The sequence below is a fragment of the Lucilia cuprina genome, chromosome 6 (genome assembly GCF_022045245.1).
Source record: "Lucilia cuprina isolate Lc7/37 chromosome 6, ASM2204524v1, whole genome shotgun sequence".
NCBI lineage: Eukaryota > Metazoa > Arthropoda > Insecta > Diptera > Calliphoridae > Lucilia > Lucilia cuprina.
In genome coordinates this window covers 46,959,857-46,971,651 of record NC_060954.1, presented here as the reverse complement: position 1 = coordinate 46,971,651, position 11,795 = coordinate 46,959,857, and the positions used below count along the sequence as shown (strand labels likewise).

Genomic DNA, 11,795 nt, shown 5'->3' with positions numbered 1-11,795 from the left:
TTTAACAGAAAAATTTTCATAATTTATAGAAAAATTTGTCGATAAACATTCAGTTTTGTCGTTAAACTTTAATTTTTTGTAAAATATTTTCAATTTTGTATAAAACGTTTAAATAATTTTTTATTTTTACCGAAAAATGTCCATAATTTTTAGAAAATTTGTCGATAAACTTTTAGTTTTTATAAAAACTCTATTTTTTGTAAAATATTTCAAATATTCTCTTTTGTATAAAAATTTCAATAAAATTTAGGTTTTATAAAAAAATTATAGAAAATTTGTCGATAAACTTTCAGTTTTTATAAAAACTTTTTTTTCAATAATTTCTTCATAGAAAATTTTCGATATATTTTCTCTTTTTTAGATAGTTAAAATTTCGTATTTTTATAGAAAATTTCCGATAAATTTCGTATTGTTATAGAAAATTTCCGATAAATTTCATGTTTTTATATTTTTATAGAAAAATTTCAATAAAAGTAGTGTTTTATAGAAAAATTTCGATAAATTTTGTATTTTTATAGAAAGCTTTCGATAAACTTTGTATTTAACAAAATTCGATAAATTTTCTGTTTTTAGAAAATTTTCGATAAGATATGTATATTAATAGAAATTTTCTATTTTTATAGCAATTTTCGATACATTTTATATTTATATAAAAATTTTTCGATAAATTTTGTGTTATTAAGGAAAATTTTTGATAAATTTAGTATTTTTATAGAAAATTTTTTATAAAATTGGAATAGAAAATTTTTGATAAATTTTATATTTTTACAAAAAATCTTTGATTAATTTTGTATTTTTAGAATAATTTTCGATAAATTTTTGTATTTTTAGAATAATTTTCGATCAATTTTTTTATTTTTATAGAAAATTTTCGATCAATTTTTTATTTTTATAGAAAATTTTCGATCAATTTTCTATTTTTATAGCAATTTTCGATACATTTTATATTTATATAGAAAATTTTCGATAAATTTAGTATTTTTATAGAAAATTTTTTATAAATTTTGTATTTTTATAGAGAATTTTCGATAAGTTTTGTATATTCGTAGAAAATTTTCGATAAGTTTTGTATATTCGTAGAAAATTTTCAATAAATTTTGTATTTTCATAGAAAATTTTCGATAAATTTTCTCTTTTTTAGATAGTTAAAATTTTGTATTTTTATAAAAAATTTCCGATAAATTTCGTATTTTTATAGAAAATTTCCGATAAATTTTATATTTTTTTAAAAAATCTTTGATTCATTTTGTATTTTTAGAGAAATTTTCTATCAATTTTCTATTTTTATAGCAATTTTTATATTTATATAGAAAATTTTCAATAAATTTTGTATTATTAAGAAAAATTTTCGATAAATTTAGTATTTTTATAGAATTTTTTTTATAAATTTTGTATTTTTATAGAACATTTTCGATAAATTTTGTATTTTTATAGAACATTTTCGATAAATTTTGATTTTTATAGAAATTTTTCGATAAATTTTGTATTTTTATAGAAAATTTTCGATAAATTTTGTATTTTTATAGAAAATTTTCGATAAATTTTGTATTTTTATAGAACATTTTCGATAATTTTTGATTTTTATAGAAATTTTTCGATAAATTTTGTATTTTTATAGAAAATTTTCGATAAATTTTGTATTTTTATAGAAAATTTTCGATAAATTTTGTATTTTTATAGAAAATTTTCGATAAATTTTGTATTTTTATAGAACATTTTCGATAAATTTTGTATTTTTATAGAACATTTTCGATAAATTTTGTATTTTTATAGAACATTTTCGATAAATTTTGTATTTTTATAGAAAATTTTCGATAAATTTTGTATTTTTATAGAAAATTATCGATAAATTTTGTATTTTTATAGAACATTTTCGACAAATTTTGTATTTTTATAGAAAATTTTCGATAAATTTTGTATTTTTATAGAAAATTTTCAATATTTTTTTATAGAGAATTTTTGATAAATTTTTCTATTTTTATAGAGAATTTTCGATAAATTTTTCTGTTTTTATAGAAATTTTTCGATAAAACATGTTCTATTTTCAAAAAAATTTTTTCGATTAATTTCCAATGAATTATATTATTATATAAAAATAAAAATTATAGATAATTTCGAAATTCTGGAATTATTTTAAAGAATAGAAAAAACCCTTGGTTATGCTACGAAAAAAAGTACCAGCTTCTTTACTTCCACCACGATTACATCTTTGAATCTCTCATCACTAATTAGTGAGGTAGGTATCCATATCGTATCATCTGTATCATTGCAAATTCTACTACATGCGCACTATAACCCCCATCACTAAAACATGAGTACGTTAGTTTCTTTTATTTGTTTTTTTTTTTTGTTGTACTTAATTCACAGTGTGGTTTTTGCGTGAAAATTGAAAATGCCATTTTATCACTAAATTGCAATACAAGCCATAGAACAGAAGAAAAAAAACTACAAACAACAAACAAAAATTCACACATTATATATGATAATTTTTACCCTTAGTTGGTTGTTGGTCACCACCACAGACAAGTGTTGTTATAAACAACAAATAAATATTTAAATAAAATTTAAATTTTGGTTTCCAAATAAATATATTAAATAGAATATAACTTTATTATATGAGCAATTTTAGTTATTTTATTAAGTGTTCATATTAATATGTTTATTTAATCAAATAAAATAAACTATAAAAAAAGGGGAAAAACATTATTATTAAATTTATTCAAATATTATTAATAGTCATTTGTTGTTGGTGACTAAAAGATTTTCTCAGAATTTTTATTTAATCAGCCCACTGTTTAATCAATTTCTAGAGTAGGTTAAACTTCTAAAGCTTCTAAAAGAAAAAATATAGCTTTCAAACGAATTCGAAGTTGATCTTCTTATTGTTTATTCTATTCTCAGTTAATGCGAAATAATGCCTAAGTGATAAAAGGTCAAAGGTTAAAGTGAAAACTGAGAGCATATTTTGGCAGCTTAAATTACAAGAAATCAATAGCACACCTAAATGGCTAGTCCCACTGTGAATTTATAAAAAGACTAGTTCATAAACAAAAACGTATTTATGGGCCAATTTCCATCACTGATGTTAGTGTTTGTAGACTTTTGTAACATACTGTCTGTTTTACTTTATGTTTATTAAAGTATGACAAATTTTAAATGGCACACTTGTCGAATGTGTTTCTATATAAATTTCTTTTAAATATATAGATATCAAATATATATATATAAAATGTATTTATGTATTCAATAATACCGCCCACGATATGATCAGCATAAATGTTTTTTTTTATAAAATTTATATTTGCAAATCATTAAACATAACTACAAGTAAATTTGTATATTTTAATAAAAAATAGACTAAAAAATTTATACTTTAAAAATTCTATATACATTTTAAAATGTTGAACTTCTTAAAAATTACCTTGAATCCTAAGAAGTACGATTGTGTTTTTTCTTATTAAAAAAGAGATTTAATGAATCTAAAGTCTATTTAAACAATAGACTAGTCTATACTCTAGTACATCGTCTAGTCTTTAGTCTAGTCAGAGTCCAAGTGGATAGTCTAGGCTATAGTCTATTCTACAGTCTAGTCTATAGTCTATAGTCTTGTCTATAGTCTAATCTATAGTCTAATCTATAGTCTAGTCTATAGTCTAATCTATATTCTAGTCTATAGTCTATTCTATAGTCTAGTCTATAGTCTAGTATATACTCTAGTCTATAGTCTAGTCTATAGTCTACTCTATAGTCTAGTCTATAGTCTTGTCTATAGTCTAGTCTATAGTCTTGTCTATAGTCTAGTCTATAGTCTAGTCTAGTCTATAGTCTAGTCTATAGTCTAGTCTATAGTCTAGTCTATAGTCTAGTCTATAGTCTAGTCTATAGTCTAGTCTATAGTCTAGTCTATAGTGTAGTCTATAGTCTAGTCTATAGTCTAGTCTATAGTCTAGTCTATAGTCTAGTCTATAGTCCAGTCTATAGTATAGTTTAGTATAGCCTCAGCTTATTCAAAAGCCTAATAAGAAAAATTTAGGTGATCTTTTACCACATTTGTGGCTAAAAATAGCATCAGACATGAAAAAATTAAACAAATACAAATATGACAGATAATCGCACAACAAGTAAGTGATTAATTAATCCCTCCCCTGTATTTACCTGTAAATACAGTTTGTTCCTCGGATTACAAAGAATTTAAAACACATGAGAGTAGTTGCTTGCTTAAGTGAGAATATGTATCTGTCACATTAGGTCTACAGTGAGTTAAAAAAGTTGTAACTATAAAAAGTTTAACATTTTAAATTCATTCATAAATTGACAACATAGACAATAGTAAATAATTTCGTAGAGTCAACCGGTTTTTTATTGCTTTTATTTTAATTTTTTAATATGAATGTTCGCACTTCTAGTGAATATTATATTAACAATTTTCATCTGTTAATTAAAACATTAGTTGATTCATACCATTTTAGTAATAATGATTTGACAAAAATTTTATATTCTCATAAATTAAATATTTGTTAGTCTGACCTTGAAAAAAAAGTAACAAAGATTTTGGCTTTATATTGTGTTTCCGTATGTATTTTAAATAGAAAAGCGTTTTACGGTCTATAGTTGACATAATTTGCTGTTGTCTGTCAAAATGGTTGCTGTCAATCATAAAGTTTTTAAATTTGCATAAATTTTAAATGAATATATATTTAATATATAAATACATATTTCTGTGTATTATAAATAAATTATTATTTAAAATTATTTTCGCAAAAAACCTTCATTTTATGGTCTATTTTCAGAATTTTTTAAATACATGGGTCATTAATAAGTCAAAACATGTCCTTGATGTATTTTGTTTCTATTAAGAATATAATCACTTAAGTAATGACCCGATACTGTAATTTATGTTGTTAAATTTCTAATATTAATTATGCACCGATCATATAAAGGACAACTAAGAAAATAGCTATTAAGAAATGACGGCTTTTAGTCTGCGAATTTGTCCGATGATGTTATTAAGTTCTCAATTAAATAGACTACTGACTGAACATAATCTAGACTATAGACTAGACTATAGACAAGATAAAGGCAAGATAAAGACTGAACTATAGACTAGACTATAGACTGGACTATAGACTAGAATATAGACTAGACTATAGACTGGACTATAGACTAGAATATAGACTAGACTATAGACTGGGCTATAGACTAGACTATAGACTAGAATATAGACTAGACTATAGACTAGACTATAGACTAGACTATGGACTAGACTATAGACTAGACTATGGACTAGACTATAGACTAGACTATGGACGAGACTATAGACTAGACTATAGATTAGACTATAGACTAGACTATAGACTAGACTATAGACTAGACTATAGACTAGACTATAGACTAGACTATAGACTAGACTATAGACTAGACTATAGACTAGACTATAGACTAGACTATAGACTAGACTATAGACTAGACTATAGACTAGACTATAGACTAGACTATAGACTCGACTATAGACTAGACTATAGACTCGACTATAGACTAGACTATAGACTGGACTATAGACTAGACTATAGACTAGTATATAGACTAGACTATGGACTAGACTATAGACTAGACTATAGACTAGTGTATAGACTAGACTATAGACTAGTGTATAGACTAAACTATAGACTAGTGTATAGACTAGAATATATCGACAGGACTATAGACTAATTTATGGAATAGGCTACAGACTAGACGATAGACTAGACTATAGACTAGACTGTAGACTAGACTGTAGACTAGACTGTAGACTAGACTATAGACTAGACTATAGCTTTTACTATAGACTTAATTGACTAGTATAGACTAAGTTGTCTAAACTTATAAAAAGTATATACATCAGAAAAAGCACTGTGTGATGGTAGTATCAAACAGTTTTCGAAAGTACTACACCAACTCACTGTATGTTTCCTCTTGTTATGTTTTAATCAAAGATATCTTCCTCCTGTATCAATAATTAATTCCAACTGCCGGAAAATATAATGTCAGATAAAAATCAAATGTTTGTTGTACATAATGATCTTTTCATACATTACACGCAAATTCATTAAAACTTTTGCAGAATTTTAACAAAATGAAAATAATAACAAAACATAATTAATAAATAAAAAGTGTAAATAAAACAAAATAAACATCTTACTGTGTACGAAAATATTTTAAAGCCACTGTTTTTATTATTAAATTATTTTAAGGTTGAAGGAGTTGAGTGATGATGAGTGTAAATAAATTAAAGTGTAGAGACAACAATTTTTTTCTATTTGTTGTTGTTTTACAACAAATAGGTAAAAACACTTTTGTTGTTTGTTGTTTTATTGATTGAAATATTGCAAAGTGAATAATACACTTTTTTACTGCAACTATTAGGTATTTCTTTTTAATTATTCACTAAAACAATACAAGTAATTAAACTTTCACTGGGCTTAATAATAATAAGACTACACAATTATTATTATAGATTTTTTAAATTTTTATTGAACATCAAGCAGACACTATATGAAAACCACATTTATTGTAATGCACTGACCACCTTACAAACAAATAAACAATCAACATTAACTTGGTAATAAAAAATGATGAATCATTACTTTTGTTTTACAAATAACTTCACTTGCCTTTTTTTTACAAATTAAAACACTTTTTTTTAATTTTATGTTTATTAAAGGGTTTTTATGTATGTTTTATGTAGAATTTCAAGAACTTTCTGTCATTAAATTATTTTTTTATGTTTGAAAGAAGGAAAAAATCTCCCGTGATTTAATGTCTGCCGCTTTTTTTAATGTTTTTTTCTCCCGAACAGAAATCAAACGCACGTATTTACTGTGGTATAGTTGTCCAATAACTAAAATTATATTTTTCTTTTCATTCTTCTTTTGTTATACGTTTGTGTTTGTCGCTTTTGTTTTGCAAAGTCAACTTATATTTGTTGTTACAACAAATACATAATAAGGAAAATTCACATTAAAAAAAACAAAAACAAGTTGTTTACAAATTTAAAGAGAGGAAATGTAAATAATGTACAGGGCTGGTAAATTCTCTACAATAGTACTTTTCAAAAATATTTTAAAATAACGGTAATTTATTTAATTATTTAACTAAAAATGAATTTTAATTACTAGGAAATGTAGGCATCTATCTAAGGCTCTTTTTAATTGAAACAAAAAGACAACTTTTTTGACTTTTTGTGATTTACTTTTTAACTATTCTTCTTCTATCAATTTTTCATTCTTTCTTCCTATTTTATTTTAAAAAAGAAAATTTTCCATCCTTGATCAGTATAAGAGCTAAATTTAGTAAGACAAAAAAAGAGTTGCCGTATTTTGTCAAAAATCACACTGATTTCCATGAGATAGATAGATAGATGGATAGATAGATAGATAGATAGATAGGTAGATAGATAGATAGATAGATAGATAGATAGATAGATAGATAGATAGATAGATAGATAGATAGATAGATAGATAGATAGATAGATAGATAGACAGATAAATAGATAGATGGACCCATTGCTATCAGTGTTGGGGTTAGATAGATGCCTTCTATAAGTAATCTTCATTTCATTATAAATCTCTATTTCTGTAGAAAATTTTGAATTCAGGATGTCATATATAGGGAATCTCCATTTCTTCAGCGATTTATTTCTGTAGAAATCCTAAGGAGTTGGAGTTTCTATAGTAAAACTTAAGTTAGCGATTGATTTCTTTAGAAAATCTTGAACTATCGAGCTAACTTTTGCTTTCTCTATAAAAACTAGCACCTATAGGTTGATTTCTTAAGCTAACAACATATTTTTATAGAAAATCTCGAGCAAGAATTGATTTCTGTAATACATCTTGTGTTATCGATTGATTTAAATATGTAATATTGTGCTAAAGAAATGAATGTGTCGACAGCTTAATAATTTGTAATATAATTCTCCAGCCCACATTAAAACAATGCAGACTGTGTTCTATTACGTTGTTTCGTATTATTTTTTATTGAGTACAAAAATTAATAATATTTTAAAGTAGGTTGTTGTTATTTGTTGACAAGAGTTGACCACTTTTATGGCCATCTTAGAGACACATACATGTGTGTTCTATAACTATAATTGTAAAAAGAACTAATATGCATTGTAATAATATTTATTCTAACATAATACATATTCATGGAAATGTCTACATATAATATTTTTAACTACGCAAAATACATATATAGACGTATAAAATTTAAATATTTTTAAAGAAATGTGTAAAATTAGTTTTACTTATGTAAAATGTAAACAACTTACTGCGTTGATATAATATTGCGCATTTGTCTAACTGCCGTTACTAGACGTGGTTCACAGCCAGCACTTAAAGCCAAATAGTTTTCGGGAGATGCTTTTAGCAAAGTTAGTATTTGTGTAAGCGAAGTATTAAGGGTTAAACCCAATTCATCTACCACACTTGCCAGATATTCAATATCCACGGACAATTGTTTAGAGGCAGAACTTGTTAGGGATTTGATTTGTAAAATTTGTGATTGATATAAAACACAACATTGTGCCACTACTAGAGATAGTAAAATATCAGCACTTGGTATGGGTTGGGAATATTTAATGTGACACATTTCCAAGGCCTGTTTGAGAAGTGTGGAAGGTGACAGTAGTAAAGGTTCCAAATGTTGTGGTAATGTTAGTAAATATTGTCCTATTTGGGTTATACTTTCTTGTGGAGCAAAACTAAAGGCAGGCATATCTTGCACATGTCCCTGGGATAATTCTGTTGGTGGTTGTATTTCCGAGAGATGAGAGTCCAAAGGTTGTAAAAGAATGTTTAAAGTTATATCATGTGTTTCGATAAAATGTGTTTTCAAAGCATCGTATATATTGGCAAAGATACCCATAGACACAGAGCTAGCATCTTGATTCGTTTCCAAACGTTTTTGTTGAAACTCGGCGATAGAATTTAAGATACGTTGCTGTTCAGCCGTGTCAAATGTCTGGTACACATTTATGTTGGACAATTGATTTTCCTTAAGTTTAAGCTCCAATGTTGTTAAACGTTCCTGTAAGGTTTTCTCAAATTTTTGTAATTTTTGCTGGAAATCAGCCAAACATTCCAGCAGAGCTAGTGTATATTGCAACATAGACCAATTGCTATCTGTGTTGGGGTTATTTGCAGAATTTCCCAGATTAAGAGAAAGTTGTCTTTGGGTTTTAGAGAATTGTTCCATTAAACGTTTAAATATACCACCCAATAAATTGATCAGCTTGCAGAGAGCCAGATCACTGGTAATATTGGAACATCTGTTGAGGGATTCGTGTAACCAAGCGAAAAGTTTACTGGTTATATCCTTTAAATGACGTACAGCATCACTGGCATGAGGTTGAGTAGTTAAAACTCGATCTACTTGAGTAGATAGTTGTGTCTCTTCAAGTCTTGGATATTGCTGTATGAATTTATGAAAATATTCATAGATCGACAGACCCAATTGTTGTTTTAACTCTTTGCTTAAATGAATCGAAGACTGTTCCATATAAGCATTTAATTGCAAAACAAAATTATGATTTGCTTGGGCAAATAACTGCAGCAAATCCAAACGTTCATTGCATGTCTTTAGTAATTGTAATATGTGATTATCTCGCGTAGGCTGCAGAGCTGGCAGTAGTTCCGCTAGCAAAACAAATGGCTGCTGTTGTGCATCTTCATCCTCGAATACCTGTGAACACCATTTCACTTGACGTTGACAATTTTCCAGCAATTGATCATAGAATAAAGTAAGAAAATGTTGTTGTTGACCTGCTGTCTCAGTTGCTTGCAATTCCAGAGTCTGTTTCCATTGCTGCTGGAGAGCAGTTTTCTGCACAGCACGATAGTATTGCAGTAGTTGAGGTTTTCTTTGAATTGCAGCAAAGATGCTGACATATCGTTGTGCCTGCTCTATGCTTCCTTCGGCAAAACACTGCACAACATTGGGCGAGGCCAATGCTTCGAGACGATTTTTGAAGTCTTCAACTTGTGAGTAGCGATCAGAATGGCCGGGTAGTTGCTCTTGTGCTTGTAGACTTTTTTGTAAAGCTGATATTTTGTCGCAGACACTCTGAAAAGGTATGGATTAGGAATCTAATTTTATGGAAAATTTTTTATAAAAATTATATTTTGAAGAAAATTTTCGAAAATTTTAATTTTTATAGAATATTTCTTTTTAATAGAAAATTTAATTTAAAGATTTTTTATAAAAAATTAAACATTTTTAATTAATTTGCTAATTTTCATAATATTTACCAATTCCTTACCTTCAAATCATTCCTCTCAAAACTATCTTCCAACTCGGCTATTAAATTACCCCAACCGTCGGATTCTTGCAGTGACTCCTTTGCTGTCTGCAACTTTGTTTGCATTGTATTTAAACGCTCCAATGTAGCCATACATTCTCCCGTTTCCTCCTGAACAGCAGCCACTTCTTGACGCATAATCATCATACGCTGTTGCAATTCCTTGACATCATTGTGAAGATTTTTAGCATCTTTAACTACTCTCGGCATACTGGCCACCAATTGTTGACTACTCTCTTCGATGGCATAATTAACTTGTTGAACGTATAACTGCAGTTTGGAAACATAATTGTTGATAAATTCTACTGCCAACTCTGTATCACCACCGGTGTTGGTTTCTGCATTTTTCGAACTTTTTACATCGTCACTACTGTATTTTTTGTAATTATCATTAATCCAATTGACTGCATCGAATTTATCTTCGGATAAAGCAGAAATATCCATTTTTTGTATAAATTTATTGCAATTAACACATTTAGAACAAAATTTTGTTGTGAAAACAAATTGATGATGTTGTCTAAGGCGAATTCACAGAAGGTGGTGGCAGTTCGGCAACAACAACATTTTACACAAGGTATATTCATTATAAGGTAGTATTAACATCACAGTAGATTTTATATTGCTTTATTAAATCAATATATCTTGACACCACCTTATGTGAATTCACCTTGAGTTTTGTTTTTTAGACGTCAGCTGTTAACAACACTGTGTTGTATTTACATAGAAAGTATTAATAGTGGTAAAATAAGTTGGCATCACTATTTCATGTACGGGATATCCTAGACAACAACCTATTAGTGAATTGATATACATAATTCTGTTAAGAACAGAATCACAAAGAAATCAAGAAAATATTTGAAAAAAAAATCTTTTAGGGCGGGTTTTTCAGATAATGTTTTGTGTTTTTCAGTAAAAGTTACTTATTATCTTAGTTTAACTGAGTGAAATTGGCTAATTAAACTTAAATTATAAGTGAGAAAACACAACAAAAACAATAAAACAATGAATTCGGAAGAAAAAAAACTTAATATTTTAAGTAAATTGCAATTTTCTGATTTGTTTTGTTTTATTTATTATTGTTATATATGTTTATTTAAAATTTTTCATTTTATAAAAGTATTATTTGCAAAAAACAGTTGTTCATTGTTTATGTTTTTTTAGTGAGAATAAAAAAATAACAAAGCCAACTTTTTCGACTTTTTGTGATTTACTTTTTAACTATTCGTCTTCTATTAATTTTTCATTTTTACTTCCTATTTTATTTTAACGAAGAAAATTTTCCATTCTTGATCAGTATAAGAGCTAAATGTAGACAAAAAAGAGTTGCCGTGTTTTGTCAAAAATCACACTGATTTCCATGAGATAGATAGATATATAGATAGATAGAAAGATAGATAGATAGATAGATAGATAGATAGATAGATAGATAGATAGATAGATAGATAGATAGATAGATAGATAG

The 11,795-nt window shown here is 26.7% G+C and overlaps 1 protein-coding gene across 1 annotated transcript; it reads right to left on the bottom strand.

Moving 5' to 3' along the window:
• Window positions 1-8,143: 8,143 nt before the first annotated feature.
• Window positions 8,144-10,881, bottom strand: LOC111690027 (conserved oligomeric Golgi complex subunit 7). The gene is made up of 2 exons (XM_023452492.2): window positions 10,295-10,881; window positions 8,144-10,098 (listed from the first exon to the last, which is right to left on the bottom strand). Exons 1-2 carry the CDS (start codon window positions 10,775-10,777, stop codon window positions 8,302-8,304), a joined length of 2,280 nt encoding a protein of 759 aa, XP_023308260.2. The 5' UTR covers window positions 10,778-10,881; the 3' UTR covers window positions 8,144-8,301.
• Window positions 10,882-11,795: the final 914 nt, after the last annotated feature.

Excerpts from the sequence above, each read along its gene's own strand:
- LOC111690027 (XM_023452492.2), bottom strand. The coding sequence starts at position 10,777 with ATGGATATTTCTGCTTTATCCGAAGATAAATTCGATGCAGTCAATTGG. Across the intron at positions 10,099-10,294 it reads TTGAGAGGAATGATTTGAAG|AGTGTCTGCGACAAAATATC; the intron begins GTAAGGAATTGG and ends ATACCTTTTCAG.